General features: G+C 43.4%; 2 protein-coding genes across 3 annotated transcripts in view; both read right to left on the reverse strand.

The window, feature by feature from the left end:
* Positions 1-878, reverse strand: part of PTS (6-pyruvoyltetrahydropterin synthase) — a 5,241-nt gene extending 4,363 nt beyond the window's left edge. The window contains exon 1 of the mRNA XM_026068680.1: positions 841-878. Coding sequence (XP_025924465.1) covers positions 841-878 — 38 coding nt within the window. The remainder of the gene's footprint in view (positions 1-840) is intronic.
* Positions 879-2,321: 1,443 nt separating this feature from the next.
* On the reverse strand, positions 2,322-24,358 carry BCO2 (beta-carotene oxygenase 2). 2 transcript variants are annotated; one of them, XM_026068637.1, is made up of 12 exons: positions 24,301-24,358; positions 15,399-15,603; positions 14,078-14,289; positions 12,214-12,329; positions 10,141-10,243; positions 8,929-9,057; positions 8,636-8,796; positions 7,905-8,072; positions 5,779-5,916; positions 4,909-5,091; positions 3,737-3,847; positions 2,322-3,365 (listed from the first exon to the last, which is right to left on the reverse strand). In XM_026068637.1, exons 3-12 carry the CDS (start codon positions 14,265-14,267, stop codon positions 3,252-3,254), a joined length of 1,413 nt encoding a protein of 470 aa, XP_025924422.1. In that variant the 5' UTR covers positions 14,268-14,289; positions 15,399-15,603; positions 24,301-24,358; the 3' UTR covers positions 2,322-3,251. The 2 variants fall into 2 exon arrangements, with proteins under 2 accessions (XP_025924422.1, XP_025924423.1); XM_026068638.1 differs by lacking the exon at positions 24,301-24,358 and having other exon boundaries at positions 15,544-15,562.
* Between the last annotated feature and the right edge of the window lie 998 nt (positions 24,359-25,356).

Genomic DNA, 25,356 nt, shown 5'->3' on the forward strand with positions numbered 1-25,356 from the left:
TCCCCCGGTTACTCCCTCACACGTTTTGGCCCAATCTCGTTTCAGCAGGCGACACGGAGAAAAACACACAGCTCTTGGGGAGCGGCGGCCAAACTCCCRGGGACGGGCGCGGAGGTAAGAGGCGGCTGCTGGCGCGCTCGGCGCGTGCCTCCCGGGCAGGAAAGGGGCAGCCGAGAGCGGGAGCCACCGAACGGGCAGCGCCTCCCCGGCCCGCGCCGCCGGCGCCCCTGGGCTCGGCCGGACGGCCCGGGTGAGGTGCCGACGAGCTGAGCTTCCAGCTCCGGGCCCGGCTCGGCGCCTGCTTTGGGGCACGCTGCGACGTCGACGTTGCTTGCGCCCGCTTCTTCACATTACCTGGGCTGCTGGGTTYGAGGCCCAGGCACAGATTTGTTCAAAATGGGTTCAAACATGCACCAAAAACCAGCATCAGCAAAACGCCTCTGCTCAAAGAGCAGAGGGGCTTTCCACGGTCCCAAGACCTGCATCTGAACAGGCTCCCAGGGCTTTCTACCTTGCAGAATGGGGAGGTGTTTCAGAACCAAATCTGAGTCCCAAAATTTGTGCATCACACTCCTAGTTTTTCCATTAAAGTGTCAAGGTTTTTCATCCTCCCATTCAGCCTGGTACTCAGAGGTAACATTAGCAGGCCGGCAGTTAGACTTGATTTTTAAATAACAGCAACYGCAAGATGGGTGTTTACAAACATACCGATGCGCAGGGGTGGGCCTGCCAAAGGGAAGCTGGCAAGCTCTGAATATACACATAAAGCGTTTTGTGCAGCAGTCCAAAGAGAAGTGGTTCACACAGCAACGCTCACCTGAAAGGACTGATAAGACTTACCCAGCTAACTCCACCCAGGAGAGCTGAGCTCTCTCCATTCCCCGGCACTGTGGTACCAGAGGAGCTATTGTACAGCTCCTGAGAATGTCCCACACCCTTATCATATGCCTGATTTGCAATGGTTTAGATAGAGTAACCACAGCCCCTCCCTGCGCCGGTCACAGAGGAAGGGCTGCCAATCCTGTTGATTCCCTTTCTATTCTGGCAAACTAATTCTACTTCTGGGATGGCTGTAAAGCTGACAGACTTGAAGGCGTGCACTCCGGTAATAATATTCATGGAGTTCAAGCAAAGGAATCCATAAAGTGTAGTGATTTATAGAAGGCTTTGGGAGAGGGTGTGGGACTGGGATTCCTCAGTGCCGCAAGAATTTGAATGGAGGTAAGTACATCTGCATGTTGCCTGCACGGTGTTCCCGGTGCCCCAAGGATAACGAAGTGTATCTGCCCCTTCACCAGAATGGGAAAACTCCAAGCCTTGGGGCAGGAGCTGCTGAGTTCTGTATTATAGAACAAGAGAAAATACAGCTCTTAAGGCAGTGGTGCGGAGCCTGAATGCACATGATGCAGGCAGGGCCTAAGACTGTGCGCTGTTGAAGTGCAACTTCATAAACATAACAGACTTTGCACTGGAAGGCATCTTTCTTTCACTTCAGCATTGATCGACAGCCCTGGTTTGGGTACTGTGGCTGGTTACAGCTAACACAGGGTTGCACGTGAACTGCTGACAGCTGCCTTTCCCCTTACCACCTCCCCAAGAAGGAAAGGCTTAAAGAAAGCAGCAATGGTGACAAAACTCTAAGAGCCTTCATTAAGCATTTCCTTAGCACCATCAGCTGCCAGCCATGGGGATGTGACCTTGCTGGGGTCTGGGAAGCCCGGTGGGCCAAGGGAGTGAGACTCCACTTGCTGACAGGGCATGTCACACACTGGGCTGCCAGGTGGAGCAGGCCAGGCAGCAGGGCGGGAGCTCCAATCCCGAGGGATGTTTGCCATCTAGTGGCTTTGTGAGACCAGCTCTGGCATGAGCCTGTCCCTCTGCCTTCTCCCAGTTCTGCAGTCTTGGTGTGCAATCCTTATTTCTCCCCCTTGTCTTTTCCCAAGACCCAGAAGGAAGGTGAAGCAGGGTCAGAAAAGAGAGAAAGCTACATTGGTTGGGAGCAGTGAGTCAGCTCTGACCTTGTTCTGTTGCATCTGGGCCAGCCTCCAGAAAAATCAGGAACTGAAATAAAACAGAGCAAATCTGCACACAGGAAGCAAGTGCTTTCTCCAAAACCCCAGGGCACAAGGCTCACATTTTTGCTCAGGGGAGGGGTTCAAAACATTTTGTAGTGCTTCATTGTGAGAAACCTGGGAAACATCCTTAAGCCAGGAGGAGAATCTATTCTCCAGGAAGCCTTCACCTTTCATAGTGTCTTTAAAGCCACAGCCTGTAAAGAAACTGCTAGAGGCTTCCCTCAAAACATCTTACCTACCCCCACCTCAGCTGTACTCAGAGGCTACCATCCAGGAGCTGCAGGAGCCTGGATGAAGAACCAAGCGTATGGGAGTGTGTTGTGTGCCAAGTTTGATCTGCACAAGTTACAGCAAGGGGATACCAAGACCCTAGTGCAGTTCTGTGTGTTTCAAACTGGTTACCTTAAGAGCAAGGTGGGAAACGTTAGTTGTCAGAGCTGTATCCAGCCACGCTGTTTCAGAGGGAGCGTGGTAGAGATGTTTTGCAAGTCTACAAGATCAGGTAACATGATAAAGCATGTGTAAGGGTTGCAGCTGACTTCTCTTGTGGCATGGCACAGAGGTTGGCCATGGGTTTAGTGAGGGCAAGGAAAGGAAGGAACTCCAGGGTTTTATTTCAGGGCATTGTTAGTGTAAAGAACAGCACTACCAGTACAGCTCCTGTAAGCCTTTGCCTCTATCCTCTCATCTTTGCTGAAGGCAATCTTTATGCAGTAGGGGTGAAACTGCATCCTTCCATTGGACCCAGATGCTACCAGTTGTTTTTTTTAATTCTCTCCTGCTTTACACACTACAGCCAAAGCACAGATACTGATTGGCCCCTTCCCTTCAGAGCACACTGGTACCAGGAGAAAGGAATGGTCATCTTAGTTTCCATTTTCTCCCTTGCAAACCTTACACATGGCAGTCTTCATGAACTGCTGCTAATTGGCCTAGCAAGATAATCAACAAAATAAAGCAGCAGGCTGTTGGAGTGATGGGGCTACTGTCTTCCTCAGAGTGTGTTTCAGACCCTTTACAGTATATTATTGGGAATGCAACAGTAACTCAGAGGTTATGACAGAGAAGCAGTTCCTTCATCCAGGGCATAATGCAAGGGTGGGAGGTAAAAGAAAGCAGAAGTTTCTTTCTGAGCCTAACTTGGCCCCAAGTTAGAGGTGTCAGCAGGGTTTTCTGTCAGTGGGAAGCAAAGATGCCGTGGAATCCATAAGGCATTTGCACTGGGACTTCTGCTCGCCCCAATTCTCTAAAGGTCTCTGCATCCAAGACGAGCAGGAAAGCACTTCGGTTCTGTAGGATGAAAAGACAGCCAGAATGAATGGCCAGGCTGAACTTCATTCCACTGTCCAACCCACTACATTTGCCCCACACAAGGGAGCCCAAATGCACAAGCAGTCTATAATGCCTACAGCCAGACCTTACAGACCAAGACATTTAGCAAGGAGCACTGCTAGTCACAGGTGCCACCCAAGCAATGCTGATGCTCCAAAGTACACTCCTATTTGAGGTTTGCTGGGCTCTGCTTGACGGTTGCAGAGGTACACACCTTGGGAAGCATGATGCTAGAATGCTAGATGCCAGAGACCCTCACATCCAGTTTTGTGGTTTAGCAAACATACCTAATAGTATGTGGCTTTCATGAAGTAGTAGGAATATGTTACCTCGGTCGGGGAGACCACAACAGACAAGATGACCCCGCTGTCTTCTGCCGTGGCATTAGGCACTGGCACGAACACAGGCTCTGATGGGTAGGATCCATCCTCCTGCCAAATCTAGCAAGCATAGTAACATATGGAGATGTTTATGATTGGCTACTACAGTAGGCAGAGTTCCAAATTAGAGTCCTCCCTGCAAAGCTACCCAGGCATGCAGGGAAGCTGTGTGCCCCAAGAAACCTATAATTGACCTGATTAGTTATTAGTTTGATTTCAGTAATACGTCAATGCCAGTGTTGTGAGAGCATGCCATTGTGCCAGGCACTGTGCAAACAGGCAGTGAAAGGGCTCCTGTTGCTCATTTCATCCAACAGTTTGTGCCAGCACAGGTATCAACTACAAGCTCAGAGAAAGACAAAAAGGGAAAAAAAAAATCATCCTGGATGCACAGCTTTACACCATGCTAGGGTAGACCAAGCTGTGCCCAGGCAGTGTGGAGGGAGAGGTGCCATGCCAGCAGAGAAGAGATCTGTGGCCATCACCACCTGAGGGCATTGCTGCTGCTCTTACTGCAGACAGCTGTGGCACTAACCACTGTGATGGAGGGCAGTCTTACTGCGAAATGAGTATCCATTATGAGAACTCTTAAAAGAAGGGTGTCTCTTTCTGATGATTCCTAACTCCTCCTTGCCCCCGGGACAGTCTCTGCATAGTAAGCACTTAGAGATTCAGAGAGCAATACTCCCCATTTAAGGGAGATGCAACATAAATCCCAGCTCGTGTTTATAGGTAGGAATATCCTGGGCCTTGTTTCTTGCCCAAGTCGTAAATACCCTGGCAACTCATCTCCAACTGCCTGTGCTACCTAGGTATTTTCTATGCTATCATGCTGATAAGAGATGACTCTTCTTTGGCCTGAAAAAACATATATATACACGTTATCCAGACCCTTTCCATTCCCTCAGCTATCCAGGAACTTGGAGTGATGTACTCTCCTGGTTAGTGAGTATGCCACATTGACAAGGCACTAGGTGACAGATGAAGCTAGGGACCTAATCTTAGACCCATTCCTAAGAAACCCCTCAAAGAGCAAAGTGCCTAGTAGATGACGGATCTTAGAGGCCAGTTCAGTGGAATAACTTCCAGTACTCAAAAAAGATAGTCCCACTTCATCTCACCTTGAATGTCTTTGTCTCCACATCAACCTTCATCAAGGAATCTCCAACCAAATGCCGAAAGCCACATCCATAGAAGAAACGATACTTCCTACCACTGTATTGCGTGTAGTTAATCTGGGGGAACTCCAAGCCCCCAACATTTTCAAAGCCCTCCGGGTGGAGGTTTTCATGTGTGCACCAGACCTAGAGGAAGTATGCATTACAGGACAGTCAGTTTAGCTTTCACTGGACAGAGGAGCTGACCAGTCCACTAGCCCTCTGCCCAGCCATTGTGGAGACGAGATGTTTGAGGCTCAGCCTGACTATGCGCTGAGGCAGCTGGAAGGGACAGTTCTGTCTCCCTTGCTTTTTCGCCCAGAGAACTGACTCATCACAGACTTCCGGAAACTTAAAGGCTCAGTCTAATGGGAAAAGCTGAAATGCAAGCAAAACCATTTATCAGCAACTGATGTACAAAGTACACACTGAGATTACTCCACCAATAGTGGCTAGAACATGTGTGGGACAGCACGTGTTCTATACCATCCACAGCCACACTATCAGACTGTTCAGAGCCAGAGACAAAGAACAGTTCTGTACCCAGATGAAAGCACAGGAGATTTTGCAAATGAAGAAGCTGAAGTCTGGCCAGTTATTGCAAAGGTTAATAACCCACTTGGGCATTTTTGGTAATTCACAGTTTGTCCTTGCTCTCTCATCTAAGGGAAGGTGGTGTGCTTGGTACTAATTCACTAGTTCCCAGCTAAGCAATCACCAAGCCTTGCTTACTTGGTGGACAAGGTCTGAAGAGATAATAGCACAGGATGGCACTGCTACAAGCAATCTCACCAGAGCCATAAATGCAATTATGTAAGGCTTCAACATACACACCTTACCATCTGCATCTTTCACAGCTCTTGCTGATGTGTAAGACAGAGGGTTCAGATCCTTCCCCACAGGTGTGTCTGAATTCACATTCAGCGGGAGAACAAAGCGGCGAGGGAAAGCTCGGGGTGTTGAGTTATAAACCTATTAGAGAGACAGAAAGTTATGGGGATGGAGAAAGAAGGGAGTGGCCTCTCTGACTAAGTGCTCTTTTGGGGACAACCTTGAAGTTTCAGACCTTCCTCCCACTTCTCATTCTTTTTTTCTTTCTATTACATGTTTTACCAAGTTCTTTAAGGGCTCCCTTTGTCCCAGTACTTTGCAGCAGAATGCAAAAGGCGATCAGTAAATGGGTCAGCATTACTTTCACAGTAATCACTGCCAAGTTCGGTCTGGAAATCACTCTGTTGTCTTCCAGATCCAACATTTTATTTAGTTAGGACAGACTTAATGAGCYTTTTTATGGCCTGTCCACATGTGCCCTACTGGCTGTTGACTTAGGCCCTTCTTGCCCAACCAAGAGCATGAGCTAATAGGGAGATTACAGAAAATGGGACCTCAGTAGCACTGACCAAGCAAAGAGGGTACCCCTGTTGGAAACCAATCTACTAGAGCCCCATTGCTGATCAGTGGCAGTCCCACTTTGGCAGTCTGAGGCTGAGCAAAGCACACTACTTGAAAAAATAATCCCACCATCACCACTAAAGCTCTACTGAAACCCAGTTTAGAAAAAACCTTAATGCTTCCAAAGATTAAACTGTCTAAATAAAATAGGTTGTGGGGACTCTGTTCTGGAGCTTTTCAGTTACTTCAACTTGTGACTCACCAGTTCAACACTGAACTTGATTTCAAACTTGTGTGTTAATCTCGAAACCCTATTTTTAAAGCTTTTTTTTTTTTTTATGTAACCACAGTAAACTGCTTGAGGAACTCTGCCAGATATTTTTCTTATTTAGTCAATAGGAAAAAGGACTAAACATGAATGGGGGAAAAATAGACAAATCAGGTTCAGACATGCCTTAGCTTTCTGGTGCAGGGTAAATTTGAGATTCTGCTCTGAAATGACTTGCGCTCATATGTGTGTGTACAGTGTAATGATTAGGCTACTTGTCGGTTTAATACCGTGGGTGTGGGAAGCACATACCTAATGTTGACATAAACATGCCTTCAAACAGATCAAGTATAGCTCTTTCGTGCTCAAAACAGGCTGGACAAAAGCTAGATCCAGTCTGCAAAGCAAATTGCCTTATTAAGGCTATGTTGTACTTGAATTCATGTTCACCACCTCTTTGCGGGGGAGGGGGGGGGAATCCTTGCAGGGACACAGCTATACATCTTTCAGATCAGAAGAGACTTGCTTTTAGACAGTTCTGAACATAGACAGAGGAAGTTCAGATTTGTCTGAACATGTTGTAGCAATGTCTGCCCTTCACCCACCATATGGTGGGTTTCCAATAAATGCATACACATACTAGAAGAAACTGAAGACACCCCCATTTTTTCCACACATTATTTATGTAAAATAATCTCTCTCACATGGCTTTAAATAGTGCTCTGACAGAGTTGGACGTACCAAGTCATTTATGAGTATATCCTGACATGAGGTGAATGAGAGAAACAACGTAGGGTTTTCTGGAATGTTTGTATCTTTGTGGTTTACATAGTAAAGGTTGGTTTTATGAAGTAATATCTTTAAATAGCAAAATTTCTTTTGCCTTGTAGAAGTCATGCAAAAACTTACTTTGCATACTTCCTTGGGGGAAAGAAATGTTTCCTTTTATTACATGGGGATATGGAAAATGAGCATCATTAAAAACGAGATTTTAAAACAGAAGCACAGTCTGCCTGCCTGGAGATCTGTGAGACAAACCAGTTTTTAAAAGTTTCAAGGAAACTCTCCATAGAGATCATCTGCTAAGAGATGCAAARGGAGAGAAAAATATCAACATATCTGTAGATAATTATTTTAATTTTTCACATAGTCATAGTTCCTTTTCCCAGGCCACATCCTCTACCTTGTGGTCCCCCATAGTGCTGTATATTATACTGATCCAAGCCTTGCTTCAGAAAAGTAACTCAGCCGATGTGGAGCCCCATCAGACCCTAGACAACACAAACACCAAAGATCTTACCTGATCTAGGCCTTCCCCAGTTCTCCGCAGATTCTGAAGTTTGTAAGTAGCCAGTGCTGTCCCACTATCCTGGCAGCACAGGTCAAGGACCACACAGCCATGATCTTCAAAGGCATTGATTTGATGGAAAGTAGCAAAGGGCTTACTATACCACTGCCCTGGAAGCACCTACAGTGACATAAGAGGGAGGCTGACTTGTCCTTTCAAAAGATCCTAGGCTCACCTCAAAAGAGTTTTCTCACCCATATTTCATTCCCCCACTCATTCCTTCATTTGTCTTCCATCCTTGGGTCCCTTCAGAAAGGCTGCTTTAAACCAGTAAATAGGCAGAACCACATAAAGACAAGTCAAAATATAAAGCAGCCCAAAATAGACCCCACCCAGTCATGACTCAATCCCTAGAGCTTCATTCCCATGCTATGACAGTCCTTTTTATTGCCAGTAGCCCTTGAGAACTGCATTTCAGTCTGTGCGTGCAATCCCAGGAACCTCAAACTGCTTACTGCTGTCTGTTCTTTTAGGGCTGGCAAAGAGATTAAACAATAGAGCAGAAAACGTGTGAAGTCATCCCATTTGTAGTAGACTTACACCGATCCCTGTAAAGCCTATATTGTAGTAGCTCCTAGACTGATTGATACAGCCATCCATGGCTGCCACCCAGCACTCTTCTCTTGGGATCTAAAATTCCAGCTACAGTTGCACAGCTGCTGGAAAGGCCTAGATCCACCTACCTCCCCAGTGTGTTTATTCACCACATGGAAGTAGGTGTTGTACTGAGGCTCCCAGCTTATCCCTTCAGAAATGGGCTTCCCACGGAGTTTGGAAGTGATAATCTGCAACAGATTCAACTTAATGGGTTGCTCAATGAAGATGATGTAGTTTTTGCTCATTCCTGAAAAGGCAGGGAAGGAGGTATCAGAGTATTAGGCAAACACACCAGTGAAAAAGCCTGGGGAGAGAGGGCAGTGAACAGCCCTTTCTGCCTCAGAGTAGGCTAAATCCACAGAGCATGAGACGTTCTTACCAAAGCTGTGATAGTAGGAGGGTTTCATCTTATCCACTGGAGCAATGGAGCACAGCACTTTGGCTCCCTCTAACACATCACTGCAGTTTGACTTTTGTGGAGGGATCTGAATGATATTATACCTAGACCCTGGAAAGAAGAAAATGTGTTCATTACTACTGAGTTGTGAGGCTGTCAACATTCATGAAAATAAAGTCAGCCTCTGTTTCTTTCCGTTTCCCTAGCAAACTAGAAACCACAGTCATGACTAAACTGARCAGAAAACAAAAAGCTGGTTATCAAGTCATTAAAACAATCCACAGAGGATGACCTGGCAAAAAATGACATGAAGTAGAGGGGTCTTCTCAGTCTGGTAGACTGCCATCTAATTTTACTGTCTGCAGTGCATTCATTATGTAAATTTAGAGTATCCTATAACAACAAGACCAGGAAGAAAACCAAATTCATAGCTTGTGTATCAAAGGAAATGAGAATTTTGAGCCTGGTGAAGACTGATACTCTTCCACTAAACCTGAGCATATGGGCAGGGATGAATGGCATGTTTGAACAATAGTCTATAGTGTAGTGTCTCCAGCTGAAAAGGGTATGTGCTGTAAAGCTAAATGTTGCTAAAGCCAAAAGGAAATGAAAACAGCAAGAATAAAAAAAAAAAAAAAAGATTAAAACTGGGCGACTGTTCAGTGAATTAGAACCAGCTTGAGGTACAATAACAAAGGGGACTGGCTGTTTTCACAGGCCTCAGGCACCCAGAAGAGAGCCTTTTCATCTAACAGACAGTGAACAGTAGTTCTCAGCAATCATGTAGATATAACTAGGTCTGAGCTAGAGGTAATCTGCATAGTTTGGGGAAGTGCTGGATAGGGCTTCTTTAGAAATCATTCTCGTCTTTTCTGTTAAAGCTTGGGAGGGTAAGGGAGGGAACCCACTGACCCTTCACAGGCCAAATTACTCAGAAGTTTGAGGTATGAGATAATCCAGATGCAGAGGAAATCAGAAGCACCTGAACCAATTGCTGAGAGAAGCCATTTTTACAGGGCAGACTGATACCCTGACATAAGAACTAACCTGTTTTGCCATTGTTTAGACTTGGAGAAACAGCAATTTCAAGGTCCCTTGAGACACTGGAATTCCTCCAAAAACTGCACCTTGAAGCAGCATCAAGTAGCCTGTCCAGTCAGCCCGCAGGCCAGGCCTAGCCATGCCCAATCTTACCGTGTTTCCCRTAGGAATTGCCCATGTTGTATGCTGTCCCATCAGACTCATAATGAGGATGAGCAGTGGCCCCATTCACTGCAACAAATTTGCTCCAGTCTACCTGCAAATTACAAAGATTTTCAGTCGTACAGAAGTTCCCTCTTCCTCTCTAGCAAGCTACCATCTTTCTAAATGTTGGTTACTTGAAAGCCTGAGGAGGAATAGCCTAATGATTATGGCTGTAATATGGGATCTGAATTTAAGTCTATGTTTGCCTGAAGCACCCTGAATAGTAACTCTGCATCTCTGTGCATCCATCATACTATCAAAATGGGACTAAAAGCACCAACACTTCTCTGGGAGACGTGAACATGACCAATGACAGGGAGTGCTGACACTGTGGCAATGTTGTCCATAGGAGCAATTTAGCTAGGACCCCATGTGGTAAGCACAGACATGCACAGACATGCACAGACATGCACAGACATGCACAGACACCAAGTTTTTTTTAAAGGCAGAGGTAGCTAATTGACAGTTTGTGCTCACTCTCCTCACAAATTTCCAAAGACAGAGAACAGTCTAGCTTCACTGCCTACATCTAGGAGCAACAGTTAGTGCAAAGGTCCAATTGTGAGTCCCCTTAACATGTACTTCCAAGTCTTGGATTGGGTTGTGATTCAGGTTCAGACAGTGGAAGGGATTTGCTGGGAAGAAATTCTGAAGGAAAAAGTTGAAAGATCAATCCACACATTGAAGCATTAAAGCATGAAAAATATGCTTCTCTTTCCAAGAGTTTCAAAAAATGGCTTTTGAGCATCCAACTTAAGACCTTTTAGAAGGCCCTGTTTTTCAAAGAATGCCAAGCCACCCTAAACTCAGAAAACTATGTCCTTCTAATGCATCTCAAGTTGGAGAGTTTAAATGTGAAATCATCCCTCCTATTTCTTCATTTAGCCAAAAAATGTTGGTCAACATCTAAAAAGCAGCTTAAGGGGATTTTTCTTTTTTTAATGACCAGATGGCTCAGCAGAGCTAAATCCTGAAACTAAAAATGCCCATGCATCATTTCATTGCTGAATTTACAAAGCATCACTGAGTTACAAAGCAAATAAAGTAGCAAATCAAATTCTCCATTTCAATATGCAAGTAGTATGCTATGTCTCAAACAGAGTTTCATCATGACTCACAAGTGATCCTGTAGAGAGGTGGGGACTGCTGGAATACCTCCCTCGAGAGCCGAGGGTGCAGCGAGCTTGCTGCTTTGTGGTATTACAGTCCATCATAACATACAGGGGTGGCAGTTTATTGCCAAATCAGGAATGCCAGAATCCCTCTGTAGCTCTTCTCACAGTGGTCCCACCCAGCAAATACCTAGATCCCTTCCAAGGGTGTACTTGGGGGGGGAGTGGTAAGGAAGAATAGCTTGTGTTGCCGTTTCACAAGTCATACTCTTTCCCCAAAACACAGCCTCCCTTGAATGAGGCTATGCACAGAGCATCTGGGAAGACTTCAGCTCTGACCTGTTCATTTGTTAGCAGGAGAACAGGGGAAAAAAAGCGGCAGCTAGAGTTGCACACTGACTTCACCGCCCATCTGCAACAAAAAGGTTTTAGTCAAGACTTTGAAGAAGGGCCAGTCTGGGGTGTTKAGAGCTGAAAATCTATGAAGGAAATGAAAGGAGCAGAGAGGAGGAAAGAGACAGGGCAGGAATACAGATCTAAAAGTCAGTGATGTTAGTAACTTCTTCCTGTACGCACTTACTCTTCACACACGGGCAGCTGCAGGCAAGTCCAGACAAGTAGCAAGTGCGTTGGAAGCATGCCAGCTTTACCGAAATTGAGTACATCTGTCTGTCTCCTTGCCCGCTACAACAGGCAGTGACTGCATCTTCATTCACCAGAGCTGCCTTATTGCTAAGTAGATTTTTCAGGGACTCAAGCACACCAAAGAGCTGCACTCAGAGCTGCACTGATCATTCATTCCAGAACCTGTGTTCCCCCTCTCCTCAGAAGTTGCTAAGAGGGCCTCAGCAACAGCAGGGAGTGATTCTCCTGTACCATAAGCTCACCCCCTTATGCCACCCGCCCCCACCTTCTCCTTCGTTTCAAGTGTTTCTGGGTCGACTTTGTGCATGAAGACAGTCTCACTGCTGACATAGTAGTCTCCTTTATACATAACGTAGTTCACACTGGCATTGTCACTTGGCTCTGAAACAAAATACGAGAGTTGCACGCAGTTTTGTTTAAGCTCAGGTCACATAACAGCAAATTAGACACGTTTAAACAAATAAACCCCTTTGCAATGACACTAATCCCTCTGTGATAGATTAAAAATCTCACTAATCTACAAAGGCACTCAGGAAACTCTGCACAGGTGAGTCGAGGATAAAAGCAAAAGGACATGTTCTTGCTGCACATCTTTGAGCCCAGTGCTAGGTACCAGTAAGCTATTGGTGTCATATGGCTTCCTGGTACTAAAGGAAATGATTACAGCAGCTGGAACCTTGAACTAAGGGAAACAATTGCTGGATAAAGTTGAAGTATCTTTCACCAAAAGGTCAGACAAAGATGCCAGTACTAAACAGTAAGAACAAAAGAGCAAGGGCTCTGAGGTAGTTCATGAGGCAGGTCACTGATAATAACATGGCCTTGTGGTAGGGCAAAATAATTTAAGGGACATACAAGCACTGATTAAACAACAAAACGGAAGTGCAAAGCTACAACCTGCAAGTTTTGTGAMTTGACTTCTTAACTGTACTTCTTCAGTGATGGAAGGCTTTTCTACCCCAGAGAGGTGATCTCTCTGTAACTGGTTGCACCAAGTTGTTGAAGCATGACTAGGCTAGACTCAGCTGCAGTTTGAAGTCATTGATTGTTCCAGATCACTTCAGTTGCAGTGTTTCCTGGGTGCCAAATCCTAGCTCTGCTCCCAGAACCAAGGCATCCTCAAAGGCTATCCAAGGTGTGGACTAACTCACATTCATTTATTTACAATGATACCCTCAAATAAGGGAGCTTGGAATAAACTGGTGCAGATTTAATTACGCATTCTAAAAGGTAGTCTAGTTTTAAGTATTTCAATGGCTATTTAATGTGGATGCTAAGGTTTTGTCAGAATGGCCAGTTAAGTCAAAACCCAACATCCACCACTCATCCACACAACAATGACCGAGCTGTTCCCTTTTATGCATTCTGGAAAGGCATACATGGTCCTACATTTTAGGTCTGTTCTGTTTTTAGTGGAAGGTACTTTGCTTGAAATTGAGCCCATTTCTTACCTGATGTACGCAGCATCCTACAGGTAATGATACTTCCATTCCTGTGCAATACCCTCTCACCCTACTCATACTACCTCCTGCACCTTAGTACAGGAAGGGAAGGATTAGCCCACTTACCCTACAAGCTTAGAAAGGCAAGGTGTTTTAAGGGCAAGGCTGTCTCAGGGAGAACAACAGACTGTAATGCTCATTACCAGGACTGTACAGGATGTTCTCTGGGGAAAGATTTCTGTTGGAGGTTTACAACCAACTGTGAAATCAAGTGAGCTGAATGTGGCTGCAAACCACATATTTGCATCAGGGTTTTCAGAGGGATAAGTATCAAGTGGATATGGACATCAAGGACTCCTAGGCTTCCTCTGGCACTGAGAGTACCTAGCAGTCTGCAAGTCATCCCCATACACAAAGAGATTTTTTCCAAGGCAGGAACCACATGTCTGATTTGGAGTGAAAACATTAAGTGGTACTAACACCTTACGCTGAATATGCCTCTCCCAGCTGATTTTGACACCAACTGGATGGTGTTTTTTATTGTTGTTGTTCCAAGGGATGATCTTCTAAGGAAAAATATGGGCTCAGAGTAGACCTACAAGACTTTCCCACAGCTTCCCTCAGACCTAACCACAAGTTCCCCAAGAAAATTGCAGAACATTTCTTATTCCTTAGAAACCCTCTTACGTGGTATCTCAAAGCGTGACATGAAGCGCCCAAAGACACTCTTGCATGGGTCTGGCATTGCTAGCGTCCCAAATTCTGAAGCCACAATGCGGTTGTTCTGGCTGTTGGCCAAGTAGGAACTGCTCTGCAGAAACTTGCTCCGGTAAGTCACTGTGCCGTTCTCCAACTGGAACTGATGCAACAGGGCCATGCCATCAAACCAATGGTTAAATCTGCAAGCAGAGAAAAATAAAAGAACAAGAGCTGGGCACGGCATTATGTCCTGCAGCACTGCTCCCTCTTGCCTTGGKGTTCGTTGTTGTTTGTGACAAACTAACTCACAGGTCCCCTGAACACTAACATACATAGCCTTGTAATGAGTCTGAAAAAGTGGGTGGATTGAGTGAAACAAGTCAAGTGCCTCTACATTTGCAAGCATGGGGCCTGAGATTAGGCACTGACTTTCAGGGAGAACTGGGCTCCCTGTATTATTTTGGAAGTGGAACTTAAGGACTTCTGAAAATGCTGTGCATGAGCTTTGGAGGATGGTAATCACACTGGTAAACTAATCATTCCACAGATTTCTTCACAAGGAATAGAAATTGTGCTTTACTGCACGAAAAGAATAGAAGTTATTACTGCAAGCCCAACTGCACAAGACAGAACCATGAGCTCTCAGCTATTTGAAGGATGCCATTCTCCCCCAAAGGAGAAAAGTTTTTCTAAGACTTTAAGAAAAATCTTAAATTCTATCTCTGGAAATATGTTAAAATGACCACCTTCGGCTAGTTGCTACCATCAGCTTTGCGCGAAGAGCTAGCTTTGTCAGTTTGCTAGGATGGCAGATCCCAAGCCAGAGGCAGTGGCTGCCTTCTTAAAATACTAATTACATTATTTTAAAAATAAGATGGATTTGATTTAAAGTTGATTTTGCTTTAAAAACAACTTTAATTTTTAAATCAATTTTACAAATCCTGCCCCGCATTTCAGAGTGCTTGAGGAATGGACTTTCATTAAAGACACAGGACTAGGAATATCTACGTTCTAATCCCGAGCTCTGATACCTCGCTATATGATTCTGAGAAGGTTACAGCCTCTCTGTGACTCAGATTCTCCAACCTTAACAGTTAACCACACTCCTGTTTACAGAGAGCCCACAGAGTTTCTAGATGAGGGAGCAGCTGTTCTTAAAGGAATGATAACATTAAGCATTTCCTCCTCGCCTGATCTAAAAAGCAGCTACAAGATGTTCCAAACAGCAGTGAGACATTTTGGAGGATCCCCTTCAGATTTAGCCAGTGCTCAGGCCAGAAATATTTGACAGACTCAAACCTGGACTTACTTCTCCTCACCAAACTCAAACTTCCCAGGCCCATTCCTCAGAAGATTGCCATTAATCCATTTGGGAATATGTCCTTTGATTTTTGTTGGGATGGGCTGAGGAGTCTCTTCTACCGTCTGTATTAAGGGCGAGATGCATTGCAAACCTCTGTGGCTGTGGAAAGTGATTTCCTCCTTTGCTGGTCTGGACAGGAAATTCTTTAGATCTGCAAAGAAAGCAATGAGAGCAAAAAGCAGGTAAATAAAATTTTCACTGGAATGAACAGACAATTGCTAGAGCTCAAGTTTGGATGTCTGAGATGAGCATTCAGTATTCTGCAAGCAGCCAAACTGTAGTGGATATTCACACTAAAGCTGTGTTCCCGTAATACCCCTCATGTCCACAGCTCAAAATCCAGTGGATTTAACGCTACTGTAGCTAATCCGTTAGAGACACCTGTTCTGCAGACCAAAGGAGGTTATAAGAGATATGATGATAGGAAAGAAGGGAACTTTTCTTTTAATTAAAGGAAGCCTACAGTTAGAATTTATTTCAATAAGTAATTGACATGAAGTAAGATGTGGATCTTTGTTATGAGAACCTGTAAGGTTACAGAATAATCTGTTGCAAACAGGGATGATGCACAGTAATGCTGAGGAGGAGCCCTAAAATAATCTCCCAGTGACTCCTGACAAGTGGTCCTCTAAGGAAAGAGGCAGAGAAGCTAGTCTGAGTGTTACAGAGCAAAGCCAGCATCAGGAAGATGCAATTAAGCACCTTGTAATGCAGTGCGTGTTGCCTCCATGCCACAACACTGCCAAAAGCAAGGCAGAGCTAGGCACCCCTCAGACAGGAAGAGCTACATTCTGGAATACCTTCTAACTCCACCTTGGTGTCACAGTTATGGATATGTTAGAGACAGAAGAAACTATGCATATTGGGACATTTCCCAGGACTTGTAATCTAAACAACCACTACCCAAGGAGTTTCCAGATCTAAAGCAGAGAGCAGAAAAAAAAACAGGAACATACCAAAAGACGTGATGCTTAAACAGGATATGCTGTTGATCTTCTTACCTTTGCTGCAGTAAGATTTTACTTAGGTGTTTCTACTGTCCAGTCACTAGTGTCCAGTCTTTAATCTTTATAGCCATCCTCATCATTGATTCCGCCATAGACCCAGATTTACTCCCTTTTCTATATTCGCAGAATAAGAAAATTGTTGCATGAAGTCCTTGATTGCAAAAGCTTATGCAGTAAAGCTTACAGAGTAAAGCAAGGATGGTGCAACATCAAACAAGCTGACCACAGGACAAGGMCAAGGCCATGTCCATTGTTTTGGGACTTTGGAGCACGGCAATTAAAGGTATGGTTCATTTCAACTCTGTGCCATCAGAATGGATGCAAGAATTGCTGTGTATGGCCTCTAGCCTTTGCTGTGCCAGTTTAAATCACAGCTGTTTTCTCTGGCATTAACATCTGTGAATTAGGTCTATATTAGACAGACTGCTCACTGCTGCTTGTGGATGGAAATCATCAATGCAGCAACATACAATTTCACAAGAAGCAATATCCAGGTCAAATCATTGTCAGTGCTGCTTTAGCCACCTGTGGCTAAGACTTAATCCAAGCTGGGTTTCACCAGGGGTTTCTGGAACAGTGTTGAAAAACCTGTGCTATAAGGTTGCATACAGTAAGAACCAGCATTGTTTGCAGCTAAACCTGATGGGTGATTTTTTTTTTTTTAATGCTAATCCTTTTACAGTGAAGAAATTTCATAGTGCTGATATCCCTTTTAAAACGGTTGGCTAAAATTCATGATCTCCCAGCATCGGAGTGTAGGGGCAGAGATAGACTGTGGCATTAGGTTTCTTCAAAGCATTATGCTGTTTTTACCAAAACCATACAAAATCTTCTGCTGAGCCAAACAACCAGTTTCCCTGTCCATAGTGCAAAGTATCTTCCAGAAAAAGGTGAGGGGATTCACTAAAGAACATCCCAGAGGAGTCCCAGGTGCACATCTGCAGATCCAGGCCAACTGTAACTTGTTGCACAGCATGTGTTATAAATACAATATTAAAGAACTCAAAGCCTTGGGAGCATCTGAGTTGTCACATTTTCTACCTACACTGCATGTGGAGAGCTCTGCTTAGTTGGCAGCACTTGAAATGCAGTAAAGTGGAAGTGCACAGACTATTGTGAGGTGCACAGGGCAGTTCTCAAACTCGCCAGTACAATCTGATTTCAGAAGCTCGAAAAGACAGTTGCTGGCTCTTCCCCTTGCAAGGGAGAAGAAAAAAAATACAAATCAAACTGAGCTGATATGCACTTTAAGGACAGGACAGAACACGTTTAATGCATTGACCTAGTAAATATATAAACTATAGAAGAAAACAATTTCTGATGGAGCCCCTTGGTCAAAAGTTGGCTGCAGTATCCCCCTTATTAGTCAAGTTATAGGACACAAGCCTCACGGAAGCATGAAGTGAAGGGAACACTGTGTGCTAACAGCACACAGTTGGTTATTGGCTCCAGTAGCCTGGCTTGCAAAGCCTTGTCAACACAGGGATTGTTTCAGCAATCTGTTTAGCTGCAAAGGTGGGTTTACCTACAGGGGCTGTCACCTTCCCTCCCAACACTAGCACCTCCTCATCTACGAAGGCTCCATGTCACAGGTCAGAGGAGTTGCTCTGCTACATTGCTGCATCCTTATCATAAGACCGTTCAGCCCTGAACTAAACTGGAGCTGACTAAGATGCAGCTGTAAGTGAAACACCAATAAACAAGAACAGCTTGGCATATAGAAATCCATTCCTAAACCAGTCCTAGTATAGACAAGACCATACACTATAGAAATTTCAGATTAATATTGAACTTCCTTCCGTTTTTTTGATGTAGCAATTTGTTCTGGCTAGACCAGTCACTTTCACCACTGCAGACACTTCCTCTAGCCTACCTTCTTTAATCCAGGTGATTAAGTGAAACTGCTGCACAATTTGTCCGTGAGCCTCTGAAACCACATATTCAGGTTTACAGAGAAAATTTGTTATTCCAGAACAAGAGAGTATTTTAGAAATAATTATGTTGGCACACAGCATTTTTCTTAGCTTGCTTCTTTAGATCAGCCATAGGCAGAATGAGTTCTGGGCACACAGGAAGGTAAATTGCAATATCCCTTTATAGTTGTTCTCCAGCTTGCCAATCCTCAAATCCTTCTTACATCTCTAATATGGTAAATCAGCTAGATGAAGAATTCAGGCTGCAGGGCTAAAGCAATTAACCTGCAACTACCAACATCCTCTCCCTCTTAGAATTCAATTAAGTTCTAATTAAATCCCATATGAATCACTCAATCTGACCCTGACATTAGCGCCCCATAATAGTTCCTTAGACATAAAGAAGTAGAGGCTTTTCACATCAACTGACACCTGGCAGGTTTAGTGATTGCCACCAGCATTTGGAGAAATGCTGCCTTAGTAGGCCAAGATAAAGCTTGTAAAGGTGTAAAATACACAGAAAAATGAGAGGCATGTCCCTAAGGAGACATTTTTGCCTCCAAGTGGAAACAAGGATGGCATGACCAAGATGGCACTACAGAAAAAAACTTCACTAAGAACAGCATAACTACAAATGGGAATTTGGAGAAATACTTCACAGAAGAGCCTGAACACAGAACTGGAAAAGACCTCCTGAGTCATCTACTCTAGTTACTTCCTGTCCCAGAAAGCCATATGTATGAATGTGATCTTAAAAGTTGCTAGGCTTCCTGGAACTTCTCCCTTCTTTGGATGACTGTTTCAGAACACATTGCTCAGATGAATAGAAAAATCCTTCTAATTTGCAGAAGGAATTGGTTTACAAGAGAGTTCATCACCCTGTTCTGGTGTCAGCACTGTTCTTTGGCTTGTGTAGTTCTCCCTCACTTGTGTTTACCCCATGCTGTATTTATAGTCGGCAATCATATCTCTTCCTAAGCAAGACAAACCAAGCTTTTAGTCTCCCTTCACCTATGATTGGCTTTCCATTCCCCTGATCACCTTAATAATCCTTGTTGAAATCTGATTTAGTTAGAATTCATCTGTCTTGAACTTGGATAGCCACAACTGTTCAAAAGGTTTCAAGGCATTTTCTAGAAAGAGACCAAGAGCAGGCTATATACAACAAGAATATATAAGTTATTACCCTGTTGTTCTATCAGGCCAGAGAAAGAGAAACAAGTCATACCAGCATACCACTATAATGTAGTATCTTTCCTGCTAAGAAGTACTGACAGGCTGAACATCCTAACAGCAACTCAGTCAAAACGTAGTCAGGTCATGATACCCAGACCAGCCAGAAGTTTTCAGAAACTTGACAAGCCATTCTAGGGTAGCTCTGAAAAGCCAAAGGGAAAAAAATGCTGTACAAGCAACATTTGCTCTAATGAATTAGTTTTGAAGAGATTCAGGACAAGAAACAGAAGAGGAAAAGAGAGGGGGAAAAAAAACCTACCTTCACTAAACTTGCCACAACACAAAAAATTGGATCTTTTAATTGTGTTATATCAGCTGCCTCATTATTGCAAATGACTAGTCAGATCTAGGAACTAGATAGCTATTGGGGATTTTCTCAGTGATCATCTACAGAGCAAAACAGCATTTGAGAAAGCTTAGTGTATGTGTATGTAAAGTCAGACAGGTTCTCTGCAGAGATTTTAGGCAACCTGATGTTTTTTAATGAATCATTATTTATATAATGTAGAAGTGAATGGACATGTAGACCTAAACCTCTAAATCCTCTTAACATCCAGCTACCCAAGACGACACCAATCTCTGCAGAAGAGGAAAGAGACTTTTTTTTTAATGTTGAGCTACATGTAAATTGAAATACTGACTGCTAGCATTGAGAAACAGCTTTTTCTGTGATCTTTAAGAGACAGACATATGATTGCTCTGACGGCACTCCAAGGTAAAAGAATTTATGCAAGCAGCCACCCAGAGCCGCTGCAGTCTCAGTGGGGCTTACTATATTGGCTTGAGCATCATGCCTTAAAATCAGCACGAGTTTACAGCCTGCCATCTTGGAGACCTGACATGTCCTGAGACCTCATCTCTGGACTACAATTTCCATGTTACCTAAAACTTGCTGCTCCCCCAGCCTTCACCAGGACTGGATCCCTCAGCTCACCTGAGTGTCCCACACTGACTTCTGAACAGAAGCTGTTGCACCTGCCCTGTGTCTGCAGGGAAGCCTCCGTACTTGGCTCCTTAGTCCATCTAGCTTGTTGGTTTCCCATTGTCAGTGACTCAGTGACCCGCTTCCTTGCTAAAGGGCAGAGGGACAGAAAAGAACATGAAAGGAACAGCAGAACATAGGGAAGAGGAATGGAGAAGAGGAGGAGAGAAAGGCGTGTCAAAGGGAGATGGGGTCGGTGGCTTTTCTCTCTTATAAAAGTGAGCTGTACATATTCTTGAATATGAAATATCAGTTGATTCCCCAAAGACACCTCTAGAAATATATTCTGCACTTGGGTATTTTTGATGACATGAAGAGTGTAATGAATTCTTCGTTAAATATTGATTCACACAATCAAGTCCTTGAAATACTTATTTTAGAAACACACTGAATAACTGGTGAGCTATCAAAATTCAGCTGATGTCAGAAAAGACATCAGATGAGTAGATTTTTTTATTCACTTTGATTTTATTATCACTGTTTCACTCAATTGCCCAAACAAATATTGGGGTGGGGGAGGGGGGTGTCTCATATTTGTGATTCATCACTCCCACCTTTTAGTTCAATTGAGAAAATTCTAAATCAACAAGCTTTTTCAACAAGACCTCAGTAGAAGTCAGGGCAGATCTGTAATTTTCATCATGATATAAAGAATGAGGCACAAAATTTTAGGCTTTTTATATCAATCAGATAATCAAGACAAGAAACACAGCTATCCACATTCCTATGCAGTTCAGCTTCAAAGGCAATTGAAGCAAAATGAAAAAGGTGCAAGACAATTTAGTAGAGAACCCCAGCTTAAATGGCAGTAGTTTTTGCCGTCTGCTAGCAGACCAGAATATCATACACTTACACACATAGGGCTTTTTTCCCCAGCACCAAAGTACTTTATCACACCCTGAAATACTAATAGGTTGTTTTATCTAACATTCCAAAAGCTAGACATAATATTTGTCATTTAGTTTGTATTAAATAACTCTACCTCTAAATTTTCTGCCTTGCATCTCACAGCACTGTGTGGTGACACATACTCTGTCATGCCTCACACCATTTTAGGAACAGATGTGGTTAAAAAACAACCTTCCAGACTTTCCTTAAATTTGTATCCATGGATATGCACTGACAGCACAAGAAGGCAGGTTTCAGAACCTTTCAGATCTTTTGATGCTGCTTTGGATCCTTTGATTCTGGGAGCTGGGGGAAGAGACTGACAGAGATTCTGGTGAATTAAGTCCCGATCTTTATTGCTTCCCTGTTTCATGATAAGAGATCTCACGATGCTAGAAAAAAGCAGCAGATCAAATTGTGCAATAATGGTGTAAATTGCTGAGCCCTACAAGGATGCAGAAATCCCCTGCAGTAGTTTTCCACTTGTACGTTCAGATCAAAGCTCCAGTGATGTCGCTGCTCCAAACAGTCCTCTCCCTTTCACAGCCCTCTCACAGCCGGCTCCCTGCACAGACAGTCTGCTGCCTACTGATTTTCCAGCACTAAATCATCAATATCTGCTCATAATCTGAGGGAATCTGGGCAATGCACTTGTCTCTCCTATTTATTTTTTTTAATATATAACAGAATTTCTGACTTCTAACAAACACCTTTGAATTGTTTAGTTCCTGTTTTCTGATTATTAGAAATAAAATTGCTCTACCGACCTGTGCCAGCAGCAGTTCTTAACAGCAAGGGAGCAGAAAACCCCTTTCCAGGATGATGAAATAAAAGGATTTCTTTGTTTATTCATTTTACCTGGGATTAATTGCATCAAAGAGCAGAGGAAATGCTGCAAATTAGCAAGCAGGAGGCCGATGGCAGACAAGAGGATTTTGGAAAACATGTTCCGCTCAGAAGAAGGCATCGGATCCAAGATGGCCTGGGAAAGGTACTGGTGCTAGGATGGTAGTGTGCAGCGAGCACCGATGGAGCCATTGGCGAGAGCAGACTGACACCATCGTTTCAGAATAAAAGCCAGGAAGGTCTGCCCAAGCAAGGCAGGGCGAAGCAGCCAGCACAGCACAGCACAGCACAGCACAGCACAGCACAGCACAGCGCCAGCCCAGCAGCCAGCGCTCCCAGCCAGGGGGGCACAGTGGAAACCTTCCAGGGGCGGCTCAGCAGCCCTTAGAGCCTCACGCAGCTGGCCCAGGTGAGCAACATGACACATCGTTAACACCCCGGGTGTTTCTGGTCTRCCAGACAAGCCTTTACTGAAGAGTCTTGTATGGGGCATAATAGTTGTATCGTACTCAATATTAAATAATTTGTAATGTTCATAATAATTTTCCCCACTTGCAGGAAGCCAAGCATTTCTACACAAATGTATTCAGATCTTGATAGCAGATTATTAATAGTGAGCATTTCTTAAACCTTTTAATCTTCAAGGTGTTTTTTAAAAGTTACCCAAGAAATTGCTGTATCATTTCATGCTTAGAGATTTAGCAGCTGAAGCACCAAGTCAGTTAAAGCATACATTTCCACTGGTGGAAAAAGTGTCTTATCACTATTTGCCAGTTATAGCTGGAGGAGTTGGAAGAAGGGGGAGTAGATGTACCTGTGTACTGAGGTAGCCAGGGCTTCAAGGAAATTTTCTTTTAAAAATTGTTGTCACCTTATGTCAGCGTTTTCACTTGTCAGAAATACTTTTGCTTTGTTTTGTTTTGTTTCAAAATCTAAGCAACCATTTTGCACCTCCAAGAATCTCAAGAATTTAGGAATATTGGTTGTCACACCAAATTAGACCATGAAATCAGATAGGGGAGGACCAGTGACCAGCTATGCCCTGCTGATTCAAAGTAAGATGGAGCTATTCCCGTTCCTTCAGGATGCAGAGAAGCTGCTACCATTTCGCACCCACACTGTGATGGCTATCTTTGTTTCATTTTACTAAGCAACTCTTAAAAGCTGCCCTATCCCTTGACAGAGAGCAAGCTGGCATATGCAATACCCTAGGTAACCCATCCCAGTGTCCTTAGAATGGGACAGCTTTACTTCCTATTCACCCTAAGTCTTCTGCTGCAAATTAAGCTGATTTCTTCTTGTTCTTTCCACAAGACAATGAACACCTGACTACTGTCCTTTTTATATCTCATCTGTTATCATGTCTTCCCATGACTTGCTTTTTTTCTAAATTAGACAAACTCAACTGCTTCAGTTGTTCCTCATCAATCGTATATTCTTAGTCTCTTACTATTCATGTTTCCCAGTGTGGACTGTGTCTAGTTTGTTTTTAATAAGGTATAGTGACCTTAAAGCAGACCCACTCTTCAGCTATGACCTAACTGTAAAGAATAATAATTATCCTTTTATGTCTTATTGCTATCCTGCAGTTAAYGTATCTCAGGTCTTTTTTTCCACCCAACATCATACTAACTCAAGCTATCTAATTTCTAGCTTGTAACACACATGATTCCCCTTGCTAAACATTGTGCTTTAGACAATGCACGGGCAATGAGAGGAACTGAATGTTAGTTTTTCATCACTTGCACTTTCAGGACTGTGAAGGCACTCACAGCAAGGTCAGCAATGCAAGAGACTCACTGTCAAAAATCCCCTTGACCTCAAGAACGTCAGAACTTTGGTCTCAGATGTTTTTGCAATTTTTTAAAGTCCATTTATATTCTGTTACTGATCTGTGATCTTAGACATTCTTTTTAATTTACTAAGGCACTGCAGCTTAAACAACAGGAGGGGAAGCTTAAAGGAAACGTAGTTACCAGTTGAGCTTTACTGATCAGATTTGGCAGCTTTAAAGCCAATTAATTTTCACTTCAAACCTCCCTCATTAAAACTGGAAAGTGGATAGTGATGGGATAGGTGCCAGTTGGATTCCATGGGTAGCTCATTCCTCAGTGACAGAATGAAAGAGCTTGTAGGTTCATTTCAGATGATGAGAGTAAATAACTTTGTTTCTCCCAATAAATACTGAAATATATGAGAGAGGCAAGCAGTATACAAACATCATTATTAATCCAGATAAATAGGAAAACAGTAAAACTATATTTTTAAATGGTCTAGAAGAAAAAAATGGAGCAAACCACTGCACCAGTAACGTGGGTCTGTGCCCTCTCAATCCCCTAATGAAAGAAATTTAGATTATGTGATCCAGTGGTAGTTAGAATTCTAAGTTCTGCTTTTTAGTGATACTTAATCCTAGAGCCAGAGTTCTGCAGCTGGGATATATTAGTCACATAAATCTAGATGATGTAAAACTAGTTGATCTAAAAAGTTGCATAATATTCCTAAGCATGAGCAGATGCAATGAAGCAAATCCCTTTTGACTTTGGGAAAACAGGTAGGTATCTAACACTAATGAAAGCCATGTTGTTTTTATTTAAATGCTTGCATAAATAACTATAGGTAAACTGCCTGAATTTAAAAATCTATATACGACAGTTTTAACCTCTGCTTTTTATAATCATTATAAATGACCATAGCACATTATTCTAGAAACACTTAGTGCAATATTCTAGAAAACGTATCTTCCAAAATCTTCTCTTCTTCTCCCACTTTGTCCCATTTAAACAGCATTTCCAAGATTGATTATGAAACCAGATGCAATTGTTAGGAACAAGTAACAGATCTGTAAAATATGATGTAGACTGGTGGCCAGATTTTTAAAAGTCCTCAGATGCTAAAAATGCAGATAGGCACCTTATGGGATTTTCAAAACTTCCTAAGCATGTAAGGTGCTTACATGCTTAAGGAACTTTGAAAATCCTACTAAGTACATGTCTGCATCTTTAGGTACCTAAATACCTTGGAAAATCTCG

The sequence above is a fragment of the Apteryx rowi genome, unplaced genomic scaffold (assembly GCF_003343035.1).
Source record: "Apteryx rowi isolate R43461 unplaced genomic scaffold, aptRow1 scaffold_278, whole genome shotgun sequence".
In the NCBI taxonomy this organism is placed as follows: Eukaryota; Metazoa; Chordata; class Aves; order Apterygiformes; family Apterygidae; genus Apteryx; species Apteryx rowi.